Source organism: Bos mutus, chromosome 22, assembly GCF_027580195.1.
Source record: "Bos mutus isolate GX-2022 chromosome 22, NWIPB_WYAK_1.1, whole genome shotgun sequence".
In the NCBI taxonomy this organism is placed as follows: domain Eukaryota; kingdom Metazoa; phylum Chordata; class Mammalia; order Artiodactyla; family Bovidae; genus Bos; species Bos mutus.
In genome coordinates, this window is record NC_091638.1 from 72,235,976 (window position 1) to 72,260,934 (window position 24,959).

At 47.2% G+C, this 24,959-nt stretch overlaps 2 protein-coding genes across 2 annotated transcripts; both read left to right on the forward strand.

Moving 5' to 3' along the window:
* The first annotated feature begins 565 nt into the window (after positions 1-565).
* LOC102265282 (pregnancy-associated glycoprotein 2) lies at positions 566-9,318 on the forward strand. Its single transcript, XM_005888409.2, has 9 exons — positions 566-618; positions 1,794-1,944; positions 2,754-2,871; positions 2,971-3,089; positions 4,284-4,483; positions 5,350-5,466; positions 7,351-7,495; positions 7,583-7,681; positions 9,166-9,318. The coding sequence occupies exons 1-9, from the start codon at positions 566-568 to the stop codon at positions 9,316-9,318; spliced, it is 1,155 nt and encodes a 384-aa protein (XP_005888471.1).
* Positions 9,319-18,578: 9,260 nt separating this feature from the next.
* LOC102287375 (calmodulin-1) lies at positions 18,579-19,680 on the forward strand. The gene has a single exon (XM_070360474.1). It carries the CDS (start codon positions 18,761-18,763, stop codon positions 19,208-19,210), a length of 450 nt encoding a protein of 149 aa, XP_070216575.1. The 5' UTR covers positions 18,579-18,760; the 3' UTR covers positions 19,211-19,680.
* The last annotated feature ends 5,279 nt before the right edge of the window (positions 19,681-24,959 follow it).

Consider the following 24,959-nt stretch of genomic DNA (forward strand, 5'->3'; position numbering starts at 1 on the left):
AATGCTCCAGGCTAGAACTTTGACACAGACTGACATCAAAGGTGCCCCTGATCTGTGCTTGTGCCTCACTACCTAAAGCCACTTGTAAGTCATTGCACTGCCCCCAAATTCTTCACTTTGCCATATAACCTCTTTCCCTCTTGCAATCTCCTCTCCAAATAAGGACAGTAATGCACATCTCATCTCATGAAGCTGCTATGAAGACCACATCAGATCACAAATGTCTAGCAGAGCCCCTATAATTAATTTTTATCAAAATCTTAGTATTCTTTTTTCTCTCCAGATGGCAAGAGTCTCCACATTCCTAGTTAGTCTATGCAGCTCAATTTGGTTTTTTAGTCCAGCACGTAGGAAGTGATTACAGTGAAAACCCTTGTATTCTGAGAATGTTCCAAGCCCATAATTTACAGACACTGAGGGAGTTAAAGATTTTATCAAGGGTTTTTTTTTCTTATCATATAGAGACTCTTCCAACAGATTAGAATATATAAAACTAGGTGATCATCACCACCACTGCTTGTTTAGAACCTGATCTTTTCTGAGTGCTTGGACCCAAGACGGAAGCATGAAATTGCTTGGGATCCTTGGGCTGGTGGCCCTCTCAGAGTGCATAGTCATGTAAGTACAGAGATCGTATGTGGCATCATCTCTCTTCCTTGGATTTTTCTTGTCTTCCGCTTCCACTCATCAGGGTTAGAAGGGAATGAAATCAATCCCTGACAGTCCTTCTTGTTTCTTTTCTGTTTATTTTTTCCTGGCAGTCTTAAAGTTCAATTCTCACTTATTGATGAGTACCTTGCCATGGGCACCGTGGGGCGCAAGGGTTTTAGGGTAAGCCTTCAGGGTTTAACAACTAGGGGGGTTCAGTCACATCATGACCTAGATGAAAATGGCACTCCTTGGAATTGTTCAGTAGACAACCTGTGCAACTGTAGGTGTGGTCCTGCGTAATAGCATTTCTCGTGCATTTGCTTCTCAGTCTTCTCTCTGCTTTCTCTCTACTTGTGCATATATGTGTCTGTTTCTTCATCACCGCATCTTTCTTTTTTATCTCTCCATCTCTTTGGATGTCTCTGTGCATGCAGAACTCTGCGTTTTTTTCTTTTCTTTTATTCTTTTCTATTTTGATTCTTCCTTCCTTCTCTAGCCTCTTAACTTCCTTAATTTGTTCTCCATCTCCTGGTGTCTTCTCTCAACCCACTCTTCTGCTTGAACCCTGGAGGAAGGAAGATCAGCAAGATTATTTCTAAGCTGTTTTACTTCCAAGAAGCAGTGTGATCACAGTCAAGTCACAAACTCCCTGCATTTAAGATTTCTAGCCTGTGAAAAGAGGATAATGATCCCTCTTCTGCCTCCCTCTCAAGAGATTTTTTTGAGAAAGATACACTGGGATGGCCACAACAATGCTAATGACTGTCACTGTTGAGACATCCTATATATCAAGTACATTATATCCATCTATATAATGGATATAGCTATCATATAATTTCAGTTAGTACACAAAACATTCTATATGGGGGGTGTGGATTATTACATTCTACCTTTTTACCAATGAGGAAACTGAGACTTCTACTGGTCATATGCCTTACCCAAGATTACATGACAGAACCTGTATTCAGACCTAGGTCTTTGCAATGGTATTTCCATGGCATCTTGATAATAACATGACACTCACAAAAATGCTTGGAAAATACACAGTGTCATTACAATGCCAGGTATGACAGTTATACTCTAACATGGACATCTGACTGCAGCCTCCTCTTTGTTTTCTCTTCCTCATTGCTCTGTGAAAGAATCCCGCTAATGAAGATGAGCACCATGCAAAAAACTCTCAAGGGAAAAAACTTGATGAACAGTTTCCTGGAAGAACACGCTTACAGCCTGTCCCAGAATTCTGCTAATGACCAGAAATTCTCTACACATCCCCTGAGGAACTTAAAGGATGTAAGTATATTGGGAGGATGGTGCTCCCCAGCACCCCTGGTGCTCTGGCCTAGCACTGGGGCTCATCTGGAGGTACCAGGTAGGATGTTGGGGTTGGGGCTCCTGCAGGAGGCAGAAACACTGTGGGAACAGGGACCCCACTCCCAGAGGAGAAGGCATTCTCATCCTCAACTCTTGGTCTGTGGTGACTGGGCCCAGCAATGACCAGGTGACCATTAAACCCCCAGTTCTGTGCTAAAGATATTAGTTTAAGTAGATTTTTCTTTCTGAATGAAGTGAGCCATTGAGTTACAGATGAAGGCTCAATCATGGCTGATCAGAAGATCAGTCAAGTGTGAAACCCTAGGAAGAGGATGTTCAGCTTCCATGGATCCAAGAAGGACAGCGGTAAAAAGTTACTGAGCCACCATGGCATGTGATGCCATAAAAATCTAACACTATAGTTACTATTACTGATTTGAAAAAGAGGTATCATCTCTTCTTCAAGAATGAGCAAGAGTAAGCACACATCAAATGAAAGGGTCACCTGCATGCTGTTGATTGGACATGGTCTGAGATTAGAGTGAGTGGTCTGGGGTGACCTAGGAGGGTCATCTGGAGAAGGAGGTGTTCATACTGGATACAAAGAGGAGACTGGAGAGCTTCTAAAGTGAAGGCTCCAGTCTGAGCAGAGGCTGTGATGTGGGGTGTTTGGAACATGATAACATGATGTCAGGAGACAAGGAACACCCAGAGGGTAGGAGTGTCTGAGAATCGGGGGTGGACACTGCAGCCAGGCCTGCCCTAACCTTCCCTGCTTGGTCCTGTAGATGTTCTACTTTGGAAACATCAGCATTGGAACACCCCCTAAACAGTTCAGCGTCCTCTTTGACACCGGCTCCTCTGACCTCTGGGTGTCCTCTGTCTTCTGCCACGATCCAGGCTGTAGTGAGTACCATTTCCCTCCCCTTGCCCATCTTGTACTCCCCCTTGCACTTCCTTCTTGGTTCCTGGCACATGACAGACCCTCATCTTTTGTGTCTGCAGGTAAACACAGACTCTTCAACCCTCGTGGGTCTACCACCTTCCAGATGACAGACCGTCACATGCACTTTTGCAATGAGCTTGGGGACATCACTGGGTTTTTTGGCCGTGACATTGTTCGGGTAAAGTGGAAACAGAAGCAGAGTCAGGACCGGCCCTGGGAGCAACTGCTGCTTATAAAACAGATGCAGGGCTAGATGACAGGACCCATCCTCCCCAAAGTCCCTTAGATATTTGAGGCCATCCCAAATAACCCTGTCCCTAGGGAGAGAGCATCCTTGCTAACAGAATCTCTCAGAGTGGCTAACCCAGAGAGCGGCTTGGGGTGTGGCCTTGCAGCTCATTTGCCCTTGAGAAGCTCAAGGTTTATTTTGCTGGGAGCAGGGAGAGAAGGGGGAAGATCATCACTTTTATCTTCTCAGAATGTGCCGGGCACTTTCATGGTAATAGTTATTTAACCCTGCAACAACACCATGCAGCAGGTACTTGTATTATTTTCATGATACAGGTAGGGGAACTGAGGTGCAGAAAGCAAGGGCCTTGCAAAGTTCACACATGTGGTAGGTGGTGGAGCTGGGCTGGTCAGTCAGGATTCAAGCATGTGTTGGATATTTGGGGAGAGGATAAAACTGATCTGGAGCCCCTAGGGGCAGCCGAGGGCTTCAGGTATCCAGGCAGAGAAAGCAGGTGGGCACACATATTGGAGGAGCCTGTTAGGGTTCTCACTCTAGGGGGCCTCTGAGAGTCAAATAAAAACTATGGCCCACTTCCACCAAAGTCCCTGAGTATTTTCCTTCTCTAGCTTGCTCTCTCTCACTTACACACATACACATACACCCACATCCCCCAAAGCCTGTTTTCCAAGCAGAGTTTTCATAAGAACCTAGCCAGTGACCTTGTATAATGGGCTTACATCTTCCTGGGCAGATGCAGAATCCATGATGCATTGCAATGAATTCAGTCCACTTCTGTTATCAGATCACAGTGATGCCAAAGAGAAGACTACCCTGCTCTCTACCCACTTTTTCCTCAGGTGGGAACCATTTGGTCTTGTCCTGAGTCTTGGTTACCCAACCTGTACAGAAGGCATGAGGCCAATTTGACTCACTCAGATGGTGTTTGCAGGACAAGCAGGTGGTGTTAAAATCCACATCCCCACACCAATGGAAACCAAGTTCCTGTCCCAGATTGGTCTAACTATCTGAGATCAACTCAAGACACAGCCAGGCCTCAGTTCTTCTCTGCAGTACTAATGGTATCTCCTCCCCAGCCCCACTTCACAATACTTTATGTGGGAACACTCTCCTCTCTCACAGATCGGGGACCTTGTCATCATGAACCAGACTTTTGCCCTGACCTACAGGCAGATTAGCAAGATCCTGCCATTTGTACCTTTTGAGGGAGTCCTGGGTTTGGGCTACCCCAGCCTCGCCACCTCCAGGATCATCCCTGTCTTTGACAGCCTGATGCTACAAAAAGTCATTTCTGAGCCCGTGTTTGCCTTCTACTTGAACAAGTAAGTCTTAGCTGGACAAGCCCTCTCTTTAGATTAGTTTTAAGATACTTGCAGTTGCATAAACAATTATAGACCACCTGATTCAGAGGTTTCCTGATAGTCTGGCCCAGGAGAACTATGTCCTTAGGGCCCCACCTATCCCCAACACTGGTGTTTTGTAAATAAAGTTTTATTGGAACAGAGCCGTGCTCATTGGCTCAAGGGCAGCAGCTTGGTCCAGGGAGATGGAGGGAAGAGGGAGAGCAACCGAAGGTGTCAGGAAATGGGTTGGAGAAAAAGGCAACAGGATTTGCTGATAGATTTGATGTGGAAAAAGGAGAGGGATGGCAGGAATGTTTCCCCACTCATAACATTTCACCGGGAACCCAGGGCTAGTTACAATTTGCAGGAACCAGTGAAAAATGAAAATGTGGGATCTGTGAGTGTGGGCCCCATGGATGGCACAGGTCACAGGCCAGTGAATCCAACCCTGGGTGAGCCTGAACCCACACCTTTAGCACCCCCTGGCCTGAGCTCTTTTGAAGAATGATAGTTTAGACAAGGGTAAGCTAGATCCCTCCTGCAGGGAGTCTTCTGATGGTATCTTTGAGCACCCATGGCACTAGAGGGGACCAGGCTCTCTTCAGAAGGCTGGGTGGTCAAAGCCTGGCCAAGCTGCCCAGCTTCTAACCACTTCTGTGCCTCTGATTAGCCCATGACCAACCTTAGTCAGGTTCTCAGTCCCTACATGTCTCAATTTTTGCATCTGTAAAATGGGGACAGTAGCAGCGCCTCTGATGTGTGGATAAGCACAGTCATTGTGTGGATAATGCCAGTCATTGCCTGGCATTACTCTTCTCCAATGACACTCCCCCTTCTTTCTCCAGCAAGGAGAAGAATGGCAGCGTGGTGATGCTTGGTGGGGTGGACCATTCCTATTACAAAGGAGAACTCAACTGGGTACCAGTGTCCAAATCTCTCTACTGGCAGATAACTGTGGATCGGTAAGCCTCTCTCTCTAAGGGCCACCCCAAGTGATGTTACCACATGTACACACAGACTCAGGCAGACACACACAAATGCACGCACAGACACTTAGTCACACACAGTTATTCTCCACCCACAGAGACACACATATAGACCCACACTGACACACACAGAAACACACATATAGGCACACATATAAACATGCACAAGGCACACGGATACACACACACAGAAACACAGACACATTCAGATGCACATGAGCAGACACAGAAATACAGATACACACACCACCCATAATTGCCCCAGGCCTCCTGACCAGGGCTCTGACCAGGGTCCTGAACAGGGTCCGGGTAGATGTGTGTAGCCCTGGGAGGGGTGTACCTACCATGTTGTGAGGTAGGGAGCATGGTTTGAGGACCCTAATGTGCAGTGAACAGAGGATGAAGGAGAATTTCACCAGCCTAAACAGGGTTGTGATAAGATGCCCGTAGCTATCTGAGACCGAGGGGATTCTCAGTACACAAAATTGCCTGTTTAGCCTTGGACTATACAGTCCATAGGGTCGCAAAGAGTTGGACACGACTGAGCGACTTTCACTTTCATTTTCATTTTCAGAAACAAAGTCCTGGACAAACCTGGAAAAACTAGTCTCTTTAGGGAGAAGCTACCTAGCTGTGGAGAGAGATTGGCTGCCCTCCACAAGGGAGGTTGGCTCCCTTGTGTCTTTTATTTTGGCTGCATTTTCCAGAGCACAGGCTTTCTCTAGCTGTGGCGTATGGAGGCTTCCCTAGTTGCAGTGCGAGGGCTTCAGCTGTTGTGGACTGCTGGCTCTAAAGTGCCTGAGCTCGCTGTTTGCAGGCCTTGGGCTCAGCAGTTGCAGCACGCAGGCTCTTTTTGGGCTATTTGAGCTTAGTTGCCTGGTGGTATATGAGATCTTAGTTCCCCAACAACCCATGTCCCCTGCTTTGGAAGGGCAATTCCTAACCACTAGAATTAGTGTTTAGGGAAATCCTTGTCTGCATTCTTGAGACCTAAAAGCAACTCACAGAAAGAAACAAACCACCTACTCACCCCCAACCCTGGGCACACAGTGGGGCAGGGGCTGAGAGAATCAGGAAGCTGGGATCCAGGAGAGGCATGAGAACAAGTGGCAATAATGATGGGACTCTGGGTGATATCCTCAGAAAAAAGTTTGGGTACCCTTTGGAGGTCCCCTGAGCTAACTCAGGCATTGCCTGGCAGGGCCCTCAGTGTCTGATTTGGGTAAAGGGGTGGTGCTGGAGACACTCACTCCCAGGACAGTCTGGTCTCCCCCACCAACAATCTGAGCATCTGCTACCCGGGGGAACCTCTATCTTCAATGTGTGAGTTGACCCATTATTGGCCAGATACAGGTCTCTGTATCCAGTTGAAATTTTTCATTCATTTATTCCACAAATGCCAGGTTCTTGAGGGAGGCACTGAGGATACAATTTGACCTACATCTAGTACGGCAAACATACATGAAACAACTTACATATATAGTGATTTACCACTTTGGTACATGCTAGACATGAGGAAGAGTCCACAGAGACTGAGCAAGACCAGAGCCTGATCTAGTTCAGACTTCCTTCAGAATGGGAGAGTTAAGGTGGAACCTGGAAGATGAGGACAAATGAGCTATACAGAGGTGATGGGGATCTTCTAGGAAGGGCACCAGCACAAGCCCACGACCTGAGGTAGGAAGAGCCTGGTGCATCCAAGAACTGAAAGGAAGTCAAAGAAGGTGATGTGAGCAGAGCAAAGGGAAACAGAGTCAGGGCAAGAGCTGAAGGACTGTTCTGGAGATAGTCAAAGAGGAGGCATTCCTGGGGGAGGCTTCAGAGTGACCCTGGTGCCTGCTTTGTTCCACTGCCTCCCAGCATCTCCATGAATGGGAAGGTGATTGGTTGTTCCAGTAGATGTCAGGCCATTCTGGACACCGGGACCGCATTCGTTCATGGCCCGACAAGACTGATCACCAACATTCAGAGACTCGTCCGCGCCAGGCCTTACCACGGTTGCCAGGTGAAGGATCATGCCACAGGTTCACTCCAGGGCTGCCCATACAACAGGGATTTTCTGGGCTGACCCCTCTCCCTCTTTCTCTTACAGTACTTGATTTCATGTCATGTCCATACTACAATCCCTCCTATCATCTTCACCATCAATGGCATTGACTACCCAATGCACCCTGAAGACTACATTGTGACGGTGAGGGGCCAACCCTGGGGGCCAGTTCTCAAATCTGGGACTTGCAGGAACCCTTGGGCTGCTGCTGAGAGGACAGCGGCCTCTGCAGGCCCAGTTGCACCATTACAGATGCTGCTGAGCCCTGTGGTTGGGCCAATGCCTCCCTCAAAACCAACCACGTGAGAGTAAAGGGCAGTCTGGCACTCCCTCCTTCTGAAATAAATGTAGAGACACTAGCTGGCATGGTGGGAGTTACAGGAGAGGAGAACACTAAGGGTCTCTGGCCTCACAGACCTTCAGTTCAACCAGAGAGCTCAGATGCAGAAACACGGAAAGTCAGCTCTAGCAACCCCTGAAATAGACCATGTGACAAGGTGGGTTGGCTGAGGGCAGTCCCAGTGTGCTGTCCCACCATAGTGTTTAGCAGTCTCCCTTCCTATCTCGAAAGTGTCCAGATTGGGGTGATAAATTACATGATTGCCTTAATCCTTGGCTGCAACTTCCCCTTGCTAAGCCCCAAGGCCTCCTCTGTGAGTTGGGGTACTGACCCCTCTGTGGGAAGGATGGATACTAAGGTGAATAAAGGGTGCACAGTGACTGCTCAGTCCTGGTACAGGGTGGAGGCTTCACATCAGCTCCCTGCGGGAGTTCAGAGCAGGCTGATGGGCTCAAAGAAGGCTAACCATCAGCCTCAGGGAGTAATGAGGAAGCCTGCTTGTGTTGAGACAACTCTATACTGGATTCCATGCACATGGCACCCCTAGGGGCTGTGCAAAGGTGGGACAGGGACAGATTAGGGGTGATGAAGCCTAGAGACTAGGGGAGCACCAGGGTAAGTCACCCGACCCAGCCTGGAGTGGCCAAGGATAGTGATTGTGGGCTCAGGAAGGCTTCCTAGAGGGCCTGAGCACAGTCTTAAAAGAAAAGGGTTGTGGGGAAAGGGGAGAAGAAAAGGCGCTCTGTGCAGAGAAAACATCTAGCCAGTGTCAGAAGGAAAGAAGACAGAAGGAAAACAGCAGTGTAAGGGGAACCACAGACCATTCTTGTTCTTTTAAAAATTTTTTTAATGAAGTATAGTTGATTTGCAATGATACGTTAGTTTTTGCCATACAGAGAAATGACTCAGTTTCACACACACATACACATATATGTGTGTACATATACACTTTTCCTATTCTTTCCCATGACAATTTATTATGAGATACTGAATACAGTTCCCTGTGCTATACAGTAGGACTTTATTGTTTATCCATCCTCACTTTATCAGTTTGCATCTGATAATCCCATACTCCCAATCCTCCCCTCTTCCACTCCCTTCCCTCAGGAAAATCACAGGTATTGACCCTTCTTAGTCTTGGATGTATGCCCTTTTCTGCAGCTGTGGAGAAAGCCACTTGTTTCTTACCAAGGAGGGAAATAAAACGGAGAACCTACCAGCTCTGCATATTGAGGGGGGTGGCATGTAAGGGCTCAAGCTGACTGGTGTGCATTTCTTTCTCCCTCAGAGTACTTGCAACCTCTGCTTCAGCGCTTTTCTAGGAGGCACAGAGAAAGTGACCAAATCAGAGACCTGGATACTGGGTGACGCCTTCCTGAGGCGGTATTTCTCGGTTTTTGATCGAGGAAACCACAGAATTGGCCTGGCTCCCGCAGTGTAAATGCTGGCCTGCTACAGAAATCAATCAGGCCCACTCCAAGCACACACTCAGTCACATGTAGGGCACTCCTTCCCAGGAATGCTGAGGAACTGTGTTTGTTGCTCTGCAAAACCCTTTTCTCAGTAAAGAATAAAGGATTTTATCTCAGTGGTGTTGATATGAATGGGTACCTCTCTTTGGGTCTGGGAGGTGCATCATAACCAGGCTGGATCTTGTCCCAGGGTTTTATATCTCTAGGGCATTTAACCAGGAAGGAAAGAAGTTCAGAAAACATTAGTTTACCTTGGAGGTCTCTGATTGGTCTACCTCAGATCTTGTGTCCAGCCCTGGACCAACCATCCTGGTGAGGGCATAGGGTCTTGTGATTGGCTTTATACTGTCATTTGGCCCTGCCCCCACAGGCAATGTGATTTCCAGTTTACTCCAGAACCATGACGTTGAAATCAGAGAGAAATGTCAACAAATGTAGTGGCTGGGGGATGTTCTAGACCATGGGAGAGTTTATGACTACCCCACCAACTCCACCACCTCCTCATTCAGAGGGATGTTAAAGGGTAATAAAAATAGATTCTCTTCCTTCCAACTCAGAGGCATATTGGCAGTGGCCTTCTGCTCTCGGGGGGCTCTGATTGAAGAGTTTCGCACTGAGATGGTTCCCTTTTGTCCCCCATCCCAGCTGTCAGCTCTCTTCCACCCACGTCCACTGTGTCCTTTCCAGCTCCATTTCCCATGTGGCAGGCCCATGTGGACTCCTGAGCCATCCCCCTCTTCCAGGGACCAGCACGCCCCTTCCCTTCCCTCTTTGGGGGTGGTCTCTTTATTGATCTCCGTGACTTGGTAGTGGGTTCCTAAATCAGCCCTCTATCCTGTGGGCCTACCACAGCACCTGTCATATAGCACCCTTTTCAATGCTTCTGGGGAGGATGCCACTCATATAACGGGTGATCCAGGGTACAGAGAGCCTTCATCCTTTCTGGGCTTCCTCCAGGGGCAGAGGTATAAACCATTTGGTTTGAGCTGCCATGGTTTGGCACTTTGGGAGTGGAAGCATCACAGGTTCTTACCTGGAGACCCTAGACAGAGGTCTAGGCTGGGTATAGCAAGAATCAGAGGTGAACGCAGGCCCAGAGGAGAAAAGGAGCAAGAATGAATGAATCAGGGGGAAACACAGCCCAACACAATGCATACTATGGGCCTTTACTCAGGCAAGACATACATCAGCAAAAGAAATGTCTCTTTCTTTCCTTCCTCATCTATTCATTCAGTACAAATTTACTGGGCACTTACTATATGCCAGGTGCTGTGGTGGACCCACAAGACAGAGGGCTGATTTAGGAACCCACCACCAAGTCATGGAGATCAATAAAGAGACCACCCCCAAAGGACAGGCCCAGGTGGAGAAACCAACAGAGATGTTGGTGGGAGGCCAAAGGAGTGAGGGATTTCCTCTTTAGGGAGACGAGGAAAGGCTGGCATAGGCCTGTTGGAGGGGAACTGACTTCACTCTTGCCACCCCACACTGAAACATATCTCTACACCCTGCAGTTACCATCCATGTGCAAATCAGCAACATGGGTGTGGTTACGTGTGCCTGGCCCCTTTGGGATGGCACTGGATTATGAGCAGTTTCAGGAGACTGGAAGAGGACCCATTGCAGAGTTGATATAGGGGGCAAGGTGACAGTAGAAGTAACTGTTTCTTTTTTTCAACAGTAAATATCGGAAGTGATGTGTGTCTAAATTTCTTCATCAGAGCTGCAATGAAAAAGAATTACAAGAGGCTTGATAAACTGTTATTGTGGAACAAATTAATAATATATTAATGCATCAGTGATGTATAGAATGTTTATGAAATGCAAAATATTAAAAAAAAAAATCTTGAAGTGGGCTAAGTGGAGACTCAACTGAACATTATCTCAAACTTATTTTCCCAACGGTCTTCATAGAACCATAATGTTTCTGTTGGTGAGAAAACACCAATAAGAGTAAGAGTAATTCTTTGCTTGACTACATATGCTATCTCATCAGGCACTCTGTCTATCAGATCTAGGCCCTTAAATCTATTTCTCACTTCCACTGTATAATCATAAGGGAGTTGATTTAGGTCATACCTGAATGGTCTAGTGGTTTTCCCTACTTTTTTCAATTTAAGTCTGAATTTGGCAATAAGGAGTTCATGGTCTGAGCCACAGTCAGCTCCTGGTCTTGTTTTTTGCTGACTGTATACAGCTTCTCCATCTTTGGCTGCAAAGAATATAATCAATCTGATTTTGGTGCTGACCATCTGGTGATGTCCTTGTATAGAGTCTTCTCTTGTGTTGTTGGAAGAGGGTGTTTGTTATGACCAGTGCATTTTCTTGGTAAAACTCTATTAGTCTTTGCCCTGCTTCATTGCATATTCCAAGGCCAAATTTGCCTGTTACTCCAGGTGTTTCTTGACTTCCTACTTTTGAATTCCAGTCCCCTATAATGAAAAGGACATCTTTTTTGGGTGTTAGTTCTAAAAGGTCTTGTAGGTCTTCACAGAACCTTTCAACTTCAGCTTCTTCAGTGTTACTGGTTGGGGCATAGACTTGGATTCCTGTGATATTGAATGGTTTGCCTTGGAAATGAACAGAGATCATTCTGTCGTTTTTGAGATTGCATCCAAGTACTGCATTTCAGACTCTTTTGTTGACCATGATGGCTACTCCATTTCTTCTGAGGGATTCCTGCCCGCAGTAGTAGATATAATGGTCATCTGAGTTAAATTCACTCATTCCAGTCCATTTCAGTTCGCTGATTGCTAGAATGTCAACATTCACTCTTGCCATCTCTTGTTTGACCACTTCCAATTTGCCTTGATTCATGGACCTGACATTCCAGGTTCCTATGCAATATTGCTCTTTACAGCATCGGACCTTGCTTCTATCACCAGTCACATCCACAGCTGGGTATTCTTTTTGCTTTGGCTCCATCCCTTCATTCTTTCTGGAGTTATTTCTCCACTGATCTCCAGTAGCATATTGGGCACCTACTGACTCGGGGAGTTTCTCTTTCAGTATCTTATCATTTTGCCTTTTCATACTGTTCATGGGGTTCTCAAGGCAAGAATACTGAAGTAGTTTGCCATTCCCTTCTCCAGTGGACCACATTCTGTCAGATCTCTCCACCATGACCCGCCCATCTTGGGTTGCCCCACGGGCATGGCTTAGTTTCATTGAGTTAGACAAGGCTATGGTCCTAGTGTGATTAGATTGAATAGTTTTCTGTGAGTATGGTTTCAGTGTGTTTGCCCTCTGATGCCCTCTTGCAACACCTACCATCTTACTTGGGTTTTTCTTACCTTGGGCGTGGGGTATCTCTTCACGGCTGCTCCAGCAAAGTGCAGCCATTGCTCTTTACCTTGGACGAGGGGTATCTCCTCACTGCCGCCCTTCCTGACCTTCAACGTGGGATAGCTCCTCTAGGCCCTCCTGCTCCCATGCAGCCACGGCTCCTTGGACGTGGGGTTGGTCCTCCTGGCCACCGCCCCTGGCCTCGGACATGGGGGTGTGGGGTAGCTCCTCCCGCCCACCGCCTCTGGCCTCAGTGAGGTTCGTGACATTGTACAGGAGACAGGGATCAAGACCATCCCCATGGAAAAGAAATGCAAAAAAAGTAAAATGGCTGTCTGGGGAGGCCTTACAAATAGCTGTGAAAAGAAGAGAAGCGAAAAGCAAAGGAGAAAAGGAAAGATAAAAACATCTGAATGCAGAGTTCCAAAGAATGGCAAGAAGAGATAAGAAAGCCTTCTTCAGTGATCAATGCAAAGAAATAGAGGAAAACAACAGAATGGGAAAGACTAGAGATCTCTTCAAGAAAATCAGAGATTTTCAGGAACATTTCATGCAAAGATGGGCTTGATAAAGGACAGAAATGGTATGGACCTGACAGAAGCAGAAGACATTAAGAAGAGATGGCAAGAATACACAGAAGAACTGTACAAAAAAGATCTTCACGACCCAGATAATCACAATGGTGTGATCACTGACCTAGAGCCAGACATCCTGGAATGTGAAGTCAAGTGGGCCTTAGAAAGCATCACTACGAACAAAGCTAGTGGAGGTGATGGAATTCCAGTTGAGCTATTCCAAATCCTGAAAGATGATGCTGTGAAAGTGCTGCACTCAATGTGCCAGCAAATTTGGAAAACTCAGCAGTGGCCACAGGACTGGAAAAGGTCAGTTTTCATTCCAATCCCAAAGAAAGGCAATGCCAAAGAATGCTTAAACTACTGCACAATTGCACTCATCTCACACGCTAGTCAAGTAATGCTCAAAATTCTCCAAGCCAGGCTTCAGCAATATGTGAACCGTGCACTTCCTGATGTTCAAGCTGGTTTTAGAAAAGGCAGAGGAACCAGAGATCAAATTGCCAACATCCGCTGGATCATGGAAAAAGCAAGAGGGTTCCAGAAAAACATCTATTTCTGCTTTATTGACTATGCCAAAGCCTTTGACTGTGTGGATCACAATAAACTGTGGAAAACTCTTCAAGAGATGGGAATACCAGACCACTTGACCTGCCTCTTGAGAAATTTGTATGCAGGTCAGGAAGCAACAGTTAGAACTGGACATGGAACAACAGACTGGTTCCAAATAGGAAAAGGAGTTCGTCAAGGCTGTATATTGTCACCCTGTTTATGTAACTTATATGCAGGGTACATCATGAGAAACGCTGGACTGGAAGAAACACAAGCTGGAATCAAGATTACTGGGAGAAATATCAATAACCTCAGATATGCAGATGACACCACCCTTATAGCAGAAAGTGAAGAAGAGCTAAAAAGCCTCTTGATGAAAGTGAAAGTGGAGAGTGAAAAAGTTGGCTTAAAGCTCAACATTCAGAAAACAAAGATCATGGCATCCGGTCCCATCACTTCATGGGAAACAGATGGGGAAACAGTGGAAACAGTGTCAGACTTTATTTTGTTGGGCTCCCAAATCACTACAGATGGTGACTGCGGCCATGAAATTAAAGGACGCTTCCTCCTTGGAAGGAAAGTTATGACCAACCTAGATAGCATATTAAAAAGCAGAGACATTACTTTGCCAACAAAGGTCCGTCTAGTTAAGGCTATGGTTTTTCCTGTGGTCATGTATGGATGTGAGAGTTGGACTGTGAAGAAGGCTGAGGGCTGAAGAATTGATGCTTTTGAACTGTGGTGTTGGAGAAGACTCTTGAGAGTCCCTTGGACTGCAAGGAGATCCAACCAGTCCATTCTGAAGGAGATCAGCCCTGGGATTTCTTTGGAAGGAATGATGCTAAAGCTGAAACTCCAGTAGTTTGGCCACCTCATGCGAAGAGTTGACTCATTGGAAAAGACTCTGATGCTGGGAGGGATTGGGGGCAGGAGGAGAAGGGGACGACAGAGAATGAGATGGCTGGATGGCATCACTGACTCGATGGATGTGAGTCTGAGTGAACTCCGGGAGTTGGTGATGGACAGGGAGGCCTGGCATGCTGCGATTCATGGAGTCGCAAAGAGTCGGACATGACTGAGCGACTGATCTGATCTAATCTGATCTGATATGCTATCTCTCTGTCTCCCCACGAACCCTGGCAAGGCATGACCTCCCACTATATGGGTGAAAGGTCTCCCCTGATCTTCTGGCTCCAGCACTGGTGACAGACACATAGTAGGCCTTTAAGAAATACATATTGAGTAAATTAATGCATGGATTAGTAGATGCCTCCCCTAGAACACACTGCTGCATCCATGTTGGGAGACATGCATGGTTTCAGCACAGCTACTGCCATCATATGAACTGGAAAACTTCAAGCTTTGCTCCCCTAGACCAGCCTAAGGCTGGGGATGGAGCTGGAGTCTGTTAATAGGACCCCCTCCTCCCAGTCTAGAGGCTTCATATTTGTAGCCTATGCCAACAACATGAGGATAAACTCTAATCTTTAAAGAAACAATCTTCCACTACCTTCCACTTTCATCCTTTGCAAATTGTAAACCAGAGTTTTATAGCCTTTAGTGAGAAGGAAAGGTGGAAAAAACAGGAAAAAGATCTTTAATTCTTCTTGTAAGGGTGCAAATTAATACAATCTTCTGGAGATGATTTGTCCTAAATAAATGTATAGCCTTGGTTCCAGTAATTTTGCTTCTAAGTTTTATGCTAATGCTATGATCAGAAGCACCCGCAAACATGAATAAGCAAGGATGTAGTCCTCAGAGTCTCCTACAAAAGTGAAAATCTGGGGACATCCCAAGGCCCATTCAACGTAAAGTGTCCACAGCATAGACAGTTCATCATGCAACCAACCACCTGAAAATTGTATTTAGTGTTAAAAGAAATCATTACAATAGGACATTGAGAGCAAAGAACAGAATACAAAATAGCATGATCCCAGGTTTGCAGAGCACATGGAAGACAGTGACCCATCCTCGCCAGGCATGTATATGCTAAAGCTTTTCTCTCTGGGTTCAAATCCCAGGACAAGAGTCAGAGGGTCAGAGGCAGGTGACAGCAAGGCCACCATAGGAGCCACTGCAGACCCACGAGGCCCGAGACAGGGTGGGGAGGGCTGGGGAGTGGGGAGGTGCTCACACAGCATCCACAGGTACAGGGACAGAAGCTCTTTGCGGGGTGATGCCTCCCACTCTAAGGAGATCAGACTGGGACCAAGGCAGGAAAGGAACAGGTGCGGATCTGCATTCCCTCCACCGAGTAGAGACAACGCATCACTGTTTCCTCACTGACAAATCCAGGGACAAAAACGTTTTCTTTCCTTCTTTCGTTCCTCCTTCCCTCATTCTTTCCTTCTTTCCACTGTTTTGATGTCTCCTCTGAGCTTTCACCCCCACAGAGCTCTCAAACCCAGATGCCTACACAGGCCATACAGGGACACAGGGTCAGAAACCATGTCCTCTGAAAGCTCCATCCCGACTCGGGCACCTTCTGCAGGTAAGAGGTGGACTCAGCGTGGCCAGACCTGCCTGGTCTCCAAGGGAGGCTAGAAACCCATATCGCCGTGATTGTCTCCCCATTTTTAAATTTCAGTAACCAGTTCAAGTTGTCCAAACCACAGGGTGAGCTGTGGTTTGTCACCATGTGAGACACATGCGAGGAGGACAGAGTCTATGGGAGGAAGGGGTGAGGGGGGAGGGGGTGGGGAGACCGACATTTTTCAGGTGTCCGGGAGCCCACTTTCTGTCACAGAGCCCTGTGTGGGGGCTGACAAAACTGGAGCAGTGACAGCTGAAACCAAGAGGTGGCCCCTGGCCCTTGTTGAGTCCCACTTCATGGGGGAGGGGGTGAGGAGTATACAGCCACTGGCCCCTGCCGTTTTTGTCTCTTGCCCTCAACTTCTTTCCACTATTTTCTATCTTGATGAAATCCAGCTCACATACCTCGAACACAGGAAACTCAATCTAGTGGAAGATGATGAGGCTCAGAGGAGACTATACTACCCCTGGTGAATGGAGGTCAGTGTGGTGCCCTTGGTCACCACCTTCAAAGGGGAGGCTGCAGAATATCCCGGAGGTGAAGGGGCTGTTGGTGAGGGCTCAGCTCAGTATAACTCTCCAGATCTGACATCACTGGGGTGAAAATGAAGGTACTGATGGCTCCTGCTCAACAAGGATCTATCCTGGGACTATTCAGCTCAACAACAAATAGTTTCAACTGATATCAGATCCTGCAACCATAAACTCAGGGGGAAAAGAAGGAAAGACTGAAAGCAAAACACAGAATTTTCTAAGCATGAGGGCCCTTAGATCAGAGTAAGGTGTGCAGCACTGGAGATGGCTGGTAATGTCCCTCCTCCCTCGCTTCTGCATAACCAGTTAATGCCAGCTCTCCCCTCATACTGAGTGCATAGCAGAAACACACAAACATGGGGACTAGTGTCTTGGGTTTGCACTTTGGCTCCTCAGCTCTTTAGCTGTGTCATTATGATCAAGTCCCTTAAGCTTAGTTTCCTCATCTGGAAAATGGGCACCATGACGATAATCCCACCTTGGGGAGGTGTGTGCCTGGGAGGAGCAAGAGACCCTGAGAGGGCTTTTTGAGCTCCTGAGTCCAGAACAAATATTAATTATTCTGCCTCATCAGAGTCAATGTGGTGATTACAGGTAACTCCTGACATCCCCAGTCCTCAATATTGAGTCAAGCATAGTGACTGCTGTTTTTGAACTATAACCAGACCTCTGACTGAGCTGATGCTCCCATTTTCCTGACTCCACCAGGAGCTAAAACACTGGCTCCTACTACTCTCCTCCTCGCCCTTACCAGCCAACCTTTCCTTGCCAAGTACTTCAAGCCAGAAATCACACAGTAAGGAGAGTTGTAAAGGCTTTCAGTTTCTTGTCAGTTTCCCACATCTCCTTAGGGTAGCACAAAAAGCTGTTACCATGGGAACTTGCACAGTTCAGTCTCCAAGGGTTATGTGGAACTGACCTCATTCTGCCCTTTATGTTGAAAGCATTCACTGCTGTCTTAGAAACCTTCCTAAGCCTGCTGCTTAAGGATGATATGTGTTGACTTGATCTAGCTTTTTTTCCCCCCCAGGGTGATTCTGAACATTCAGTCAAGTAACCAGAGATGGGGGTTCCCTGGTGGCTCAGTGGTGAAGAATCCACCTGCCAGTGCACAAGACATGGGTTCCATCTCTGATCTGGGAAGGTCCCACATGATGTGTAGCAACTAAGCCCAGGCATCACAACTACTGAACCTGTGCTCTAGAGCCCGGGAACCGCAATCAATGAAGCTCACGTGCCCTAGAACCCATGCTCCACGACAAAAGAAGCAACCGCAATGAGAAGCCCGTGCACCACAAGTAGAGAGCAGACCTCATCTCCACAACTAGAGAAAAGCCCACGCAGCAACACAGACCCAGCACAGCCAAAATAAATACATAAGTAAAAATTAAAAAAAATGTAACCAAATATTCAGTAACCTAACTTTCCACAGGACTTGACAAAAGCAAGCCACCCATCATGTGCTTTTCCCTTGCCCCCAAACACCATGCAATTGACCTGCCTCGACAATCTGAAAAGTTGCCCAGTACACTCCAGAAGGGAGAATTTTTTTAGTTTTCTTTCTTTCTACAAATTTCTGGGGTTGTGATTAAAATTGGAGATTCCTCCACACTCCCCAGTGATAAATAGTTAAGACAGTCTGAAAGACAGTGTAAAGAGTTCAGGGCTTCAGAGCCCAATTTAACGAACAGTTAAATTGGGATTTAAATTTAATTTAAATCTGATTCTAGATTTAAATCCTATCTTGGCGGCGGCGGTGCTGGGAGCCTGGCTGGTGCGGAGCCGTTAGCGCAGTTGGCGGCAGCGGCGGTCGGCGGCGGCACAGCGCTCAGCGCACACGGGGCCCCGGCAGCAGCTGTAGCGGAGGCGCCCTGCGGTCCCGGCCCCTGCACGGCCACCCTCGCTCTCTCGGCCTCCCTGCCTCGCTCGCACCATGGCTGATCAGCTGACCGAAGAGCAGATTGCTGAATTCAAGGAAGCTTTCTCCCTTTTTGACAAAGACGGTGATGGCACCATCACAACCAAGGAACTTGGAACCGTCATGAGGTCGTTGGGCCAGAACCCAACAGAAGCCGAATTGCAGGACATGATCAACGAGGTGGACGCTGATGGTAATGGCACCATTGACTTCCCAGAATTTTTGACTATGATGGCTAGAAAAATGAAAGACACCGACAGTGAAGAAGAAATCCGCGAGGCATTCCGAGTCTTTGATAAGGATGGCAACGGTTACATCAGCGCCACAGAGCTCCGCCACGTCATGACAAACCTGGGAGAGAAGCTAACAGATGAGGAAGTAGATGAGATGATCAGAGAAGCAGACATCGACGGAGACGGGCAGGTCAACTACGAAGAATTCGTACAGATGATGACTGCAAAATGAAGACCTACTTTCAACTCCTTTCCCCCCCCTCTAGAAGAATCAAATTGAATCTTTTACTTACCTCTTGCAAAAAAAAAAAGTTCATTTACTCATTCTGTTTCTATATAGCAAAACTGAATGTCAAAAGTACCTTCTGTCCACACACACAAAATCTGCATGTATTGGTTGGTGGTCCTGTCCCCTAAAGATCAAGCTACACATGAGTTTTCCGATATAAATACTTGTCCTACCTTAAGGATAAGGAAGCACTTAGTGGGCTCCTGGCAGGCCCGTCTGCTCATGATTAATCACACTGTTCGGGCTGGCCAGTTTTTCATGCATGCAGCTTGACAATTGAGCACAGTCAGGCGTTTGTATTAAAAATGAAAAAGTGAAAAAACAAATTCAAAACCTACTCAGAGGGGTTCCAGTTCAAATTGTTAGTGTAAATTGTAGCCGGTTTACTGAGAAGAGGCGTTTAAAATTGGTTCGCCTCAGGATGCCGTGTGGGTAACTGTCCAGGCGGAGCGCCCCTGCTGCAGGGTGGGCCTCTCTACCGCCCCCTGGCGACCGTGACGCGCTGGCGGTGCGCCCGTCTGTGTCTGCGGCGTTGTCCGCGTTGTGCTGAGTGGAATGGGTGTCAGGCTATCACCATTTATACAAATTTTTAAAAAGAAACTTTTATCAAGGGAGCATCTTTGGACTCTGTTTTTAAAACCTTCCGAACCATGACTTGAAGCCGGCAGAGCAGGCTGTGGCTGTGGACTTCAGCACAACCATCAACATTGCTGTTCAAGAAATTCACAATTTACGTCCATTCCAAGTTGTAAATGCTAGTCTTTTTTTTTTTTTCCAATAAAAAGACTATTAACTTAAAAAAAAAATCCTATCTTGACCTTTTACTGGCTCTGTGACCTTGGGCAAATTATTCAGCCTCTTAACTTTGCTTCTTGATGGTAAAATGGGACTAATTTTGTAACAGAATGCTGTGAAGTACAGTCCTTAGGAGGTGGCATTGCTGTGAGTAATTGCTCCTCAGGTAGTTATCAGGCATCAGTTACCCCTGGACCATTAGGGGTTCTGTTCAGCCACTGGTTGGTACCACAGTGGGCCCCTCCCTTGAACAACCAACTGTCAGTGAGTGACCATTCAGCCAACAGTTGCCCAAGTGTGGTCCTCAGACTGAAGTGGTGTATGAGGCAGATCTTGCGGTTCTACATAGGGTCCTCTGGCTCCCCAGCTTTAGGCCAGCAGATGAGCTGGTAGCCCAGGGAAGAGGTTAAGTGCTCTATCCCTCAGGGCTCCAGAGCCCTCACCAACATCTCCCAGCAGTCTTGGGCCAGACTTTCAGGTGATGGTGAAACTCTCCCCCATTCCTGTCTCTTCAACCTAATGGCAGCAGTAGCTAGCCTGGGTCACAGTCTGAAGGACACCAGTCACACATCGCTCCCCCTACCATATTCATTTTGGTGGGCTGAGGAGCCTGAGGGCCGGTTAGGTCCTGGGCACCTGCCTCTGTCAGCAATAACAGCTGGGCTGAGTCTGAGAACCTGGCCCTAAAGAAGCTGCCAACTGAGACCTGTTTCTTCATCCAGGACTGGGACCTGAGAGGGAGAAAATGGTACCTTGGGACCTTGCCCTTTCTTGTCAGAACAGATAATGACATTACTTTGGTAGAGATTTACAGGAACGTCATTACTTTGCTATGCCCTGACCTCAAGAACAAATGATCAGACATCAAGAAGTTTGCAACAATTAACCAGGGCCCTCCATCCCTTTTCCTATGAAAAGGCTTTCCTGAAAGCTTTGCGGGAGTTTGGGGTTTTTAAGGCATGAGCCATCCATTTTCTTGCAGCGCCATGAAATAAACCTTTCTCTGCTCCAAACTCTGATGTTTTGGTATTGTTTGGCCTCACTGAACATCGGGCACATGAACTTGTGGTTTGGTAACTATTATGCATCTTTCATTGCCCTTCCGCAAACTCCAAATGGGTCTTCATACTTGCAATATCCAGGTAACTTCAGTTCAGTTCAGTTCAGTCACTCAGTTGTGTCCGACTCGTTGCGAACCCATGAATTGCAGCACGTCAAGCCTCCCTGTCCACCACCAACTCCTGAAGTTCACCCAAACTCATGTCCATTGAGTCGGTGATGCCATTTAGTCATCTCCTCCTGCCCCCAATCCCTCCCAGGATCAGAGTCTTTTCCAATGAGTCAACTCTTCGCATGAAGTGGCCAAAGTATTGGAGTTTCAGCTTTAGCATCAGTCCTTCCAAAGAACACCCAGGACTCATCTCCTTTAGGATGGACTGGTTGGATCTCCTTGCAGTCCAAGGCACTCTCAAGAGTCTTCTCCAACACCACAGTTCAAAAGCATCAATTCTTTGGCACTCAGCTTTCTTCACAGTCCAACTCTCACATCCATACATGACCACTGGAAAAACCATAGCTTTGACTAGACGGAACTTTGTTGGCAAAGTAATGCCTCTGCTTTTGAATATGCTGTCTAGGTTGGTCATAACTTTCCTTCCAAGGAGTAAACGTTTTTTAATTTCATGGCTACAATCACTAAACTTAGGATTAATTAAAAAAAATTACTTCCAGCTAACTCCCTGGTAGCTCAGCCGGTAAAGAATCCACCTGCAATACAGGAGATCCACTTTTGATTCCTGGGTGAGGAAGAGCCCCTGGAGAAGGGAATGGTAACATACTCCAGTATTCTTGCCTAGAGAATTCCATGGACAGAGGAGCCTGGCGGGCTACAGTCCAAGGGATCGCAAAGAGTTGGACACGACTGAGCAACTCAGCAGAGCACATCTCCACCCTTTCTTGAAGCTCACCATCTCCTCCCTCCCTCTTCTGCTTAAAACTCCCTTCACCCTCCACCTGGTAGCAGTCTAAGCACAGCCTGATGTGCTGTCAGGATCTGCCCCTCCATCCTCTTTTTCCACGTGTATGCTGTGCCTACTCTTGTTGTTTTCCAAACTTTTGAACCCCTCAGCACTCAGGACACATCACAGAGGCCATGCTCTAGGGGGAGGAGGAGGGAGAGTTGGGGAGGGGGAGAGCCCTTCTCTCCCAGCTCAGTCTTTCCTTTGACCACAAGGGGGCTCCCAAGGGACCTTCCCTAAGAGCAGTTGGAAATCCAATGCCCTAATCCTTCACCTCTGCTGACTCCAACCCTCCTCCTCCCTCCTGCTCGAACCCCCCACCCCCATCTCCAGCTAGGATTCCTCACCTGCAGTTGTGATGCCTCACCTGCAGGGCACAGAGGGATGGAGGGAGGGCTCTGCATAGTAAATGCTATGTGGTCCTTACAGAGAACCTGGGAGGGCAGGAGGAATCTTTGGGAGAGGGAGCAAGGAAGTACAGAGGCAGCTTACTTCATCTTTGCATACCTCTCTCTCTCTTTTTTTTTCCAGTCACTCTCTTTGGTAGGGGGTTTATAAGGAGGAAATGAGTTAGTTCTGGGGGAGACTAATGCCCTGCTCTCAGGCCAGACTCAATAAAGGGTCATGATTTTCATCACCATGGCTGAGCTTCCACACTCAGTCCATTCCTACCTCTGCAACTCAAGCCCTTCTCACATGGACACTAAGGAGAAAAAACTTCAGATTCTTCAGAGACCACATCAGTCAAGAGAATGACAGGACTCAGATGGCTGGATGGAACTCAGATCCATAGCATTCAGCTTTAATCACTACAGAGGCCAAGAAACAGGTCATCTAACATGTAGCCCTCCCTGAAACTTCCTGAGAGTAAAATGCACTTCCACCATTTAAGAGAAGTCTCTTCATTGTCTGGCCTCTGGCTCTGACTTAAAAGCCATTTTAAGCTACTACATGTGGAACTTCATTTCTTTTTATCCCATCCCAACTGTTGAGATGACCCAGAAAGGATATCACTCTGCAGCTGGCAGTCTCCACCCAACACCACGCTTTCTCATCTGCAGACCAAGTTGAGGAAATAGATTCAACCGTCCTTAAGGAAGTATCAATACAAAGGTCAAGTCAAAGACACAGTCAGGACAAATAACAGGAGTCTGTATAGGGTCACTCAAGTGTATCTGTTCAAAGTTCAAGATCATGAGACTGCTCTTCTTGCTGACCTGGGGTCATTCTAGGCTGCTATAGAGTGGGGGCAGCTCCAGATCCTACACCTGCTAGTAATGTCTGACCCTATAAACTTGTAGGTACAGGAGAGGCGGGTGTGTTGGGGCAACAGTGTAGCTACAGAAAAAGAGAAAACCAGACCAGAACCTCCTCAAATCTCATGACTTAGGCAGAAATCTACAAAGGCCATTACCACACAGGTGAGAGGGGGCAGTTCTGTATTAGAGCTGCAGTGAGCTCTGGGCTCCTAGTGCAGAATATCCACCAGAAGCCAGGCTCTCCAGCAGCTGCCCACCTGCTTTTATCAGACTCAGCCTTCTCCAGCCCTCTTCCACACCCCCCAGAAATATCCAGAGAACACAGTCAGTCAGAGCTCTCATACACTGCTGAAAAATATTTTTTTAAAACCCAGTGTTTAGTATCACATTCAATCTTGTACTCCTTGGTTTGGCATTCAAAACTCTACACCCGTGTACCCAGAGCTGACTCTTTCAGTGAAATCTCCGTCTACTCTCCTATGAGCTGTGGACTCCACCAGCACTCTGTTCTACTGATTCCCAGAACAAACAACATACTTCCAATCACCTGACAAATATTTCACATCTATGAAGATCAATATAATGGGGATCCTGTCCTCTGGGAGCTCACCACTCTGCTGCTCTGTTTTTGCTCTTACCATTTCCTCTACCTGGGCTACAATTTCTTCCCCACACCTTCTCCAACTTGAAAAATGCCTACTGACCCTTCATTGTCAGATATCCGGAAAGCGTTACTTGCTCCTTCTCTGAAAGTCTTCATCCTACTCTTCAGTGATGCTCTGTAAGCACCACATGAAAATTACTACATAGGAATCGTCGTGTTTCTCCAGCAAGACTGAGAAATCCCCAGGGACCCAGTGCATGTCTCATGTATGTCAGCATCCTTGCACTGAGGTCAATGCCTAGTATGCATGAGGTGCTCAGTGAGTGCTGACAGCAAGGGGGACCTTCATGTTTTAGCATACTTAGAGGAGCAGGAACCAGATTTACTCTCCTGCCTCAAACAACTGCAAACCAGACACAATAAATGAAACAGTGTTCAGACATTGGACATCAGGTAGTAGAGGATGAATTTCTGGTGTGTGTGTGTTGGGGATTCAATTGTAGGTGAATTCTATGATTGTCTCAACTCTAGACAAAATTTCCAGGACATGGCATAGGGACAGGGTATCCAACCAGAGCCCAACAGTCTTCCCAAGTTGGGAAGAGAGAGTTGGGCCTGGGTAGCCAGAGGTCACAGGGTAGAGCTACACAGAGAGAACTCTGGAAATCTTCATGACAACCCCCTCCAAGTTTCTGCTGAGTGTTGACAATACTGATCAGGTTTAGAGAGAACAATCCTTGACCCTCAAACTGAGCCAAGATTAATTTGTGTCCTCACCTACTGGAGTAGCTGCTGCTGCTAAGTCGCTTCAGTCGTGTTCGACTCTGTGCGACCCCATAGACGGCAACCTACCAGACCCCGCCGTCCCTGGGATTCTCCAGGCAAGAACACTGGAGTGGGTTGCCATTTCCTCCTCCAATGCATGAAAGTGAAAAGTGAAAGTGAAGTCGCTCAGTCGTGTCCGACTCTTAGCGACCCCATGGACTGCGGCCTACCAGGCTTCTCCGTCCATGGGA

What these genes read in the sequence shown, in the direction of transcription:
- LOC102265282 (XM_005888409.2), top strand. Translation starts at nt 566, where the DNA reads ATGAAATTGCTTGGGATCCTTGGGCTGGTGGCCCTCTCAGAGTGCATA. An exon ending in CTCTCAGAGTGCATAGTCAT is followed by an intron (nt 619 to 1,793) that starts GTAAGTACAGAG and finishes GCTCTGTGAAAG; the next exon opens with AATCCCGCTAATGAAGATGA. An exon ending in TGGCAGATAACTGTGGATCG is followed by an intron (nt 5,467 to 7,350) that starts GTAAGCCTCTCT and finishes ACTGCCTCCCAG; the next exon opens with CATCTCCATGAATGGGAAGG.
- LOC102287375 (XM_070360474.1), top strand. Translation starts at nt 18,761, where the DNA reads ATGGCTGATCAGCTGACCGAAGAGCAGATTGCTGAATTCAAGGAAGCT.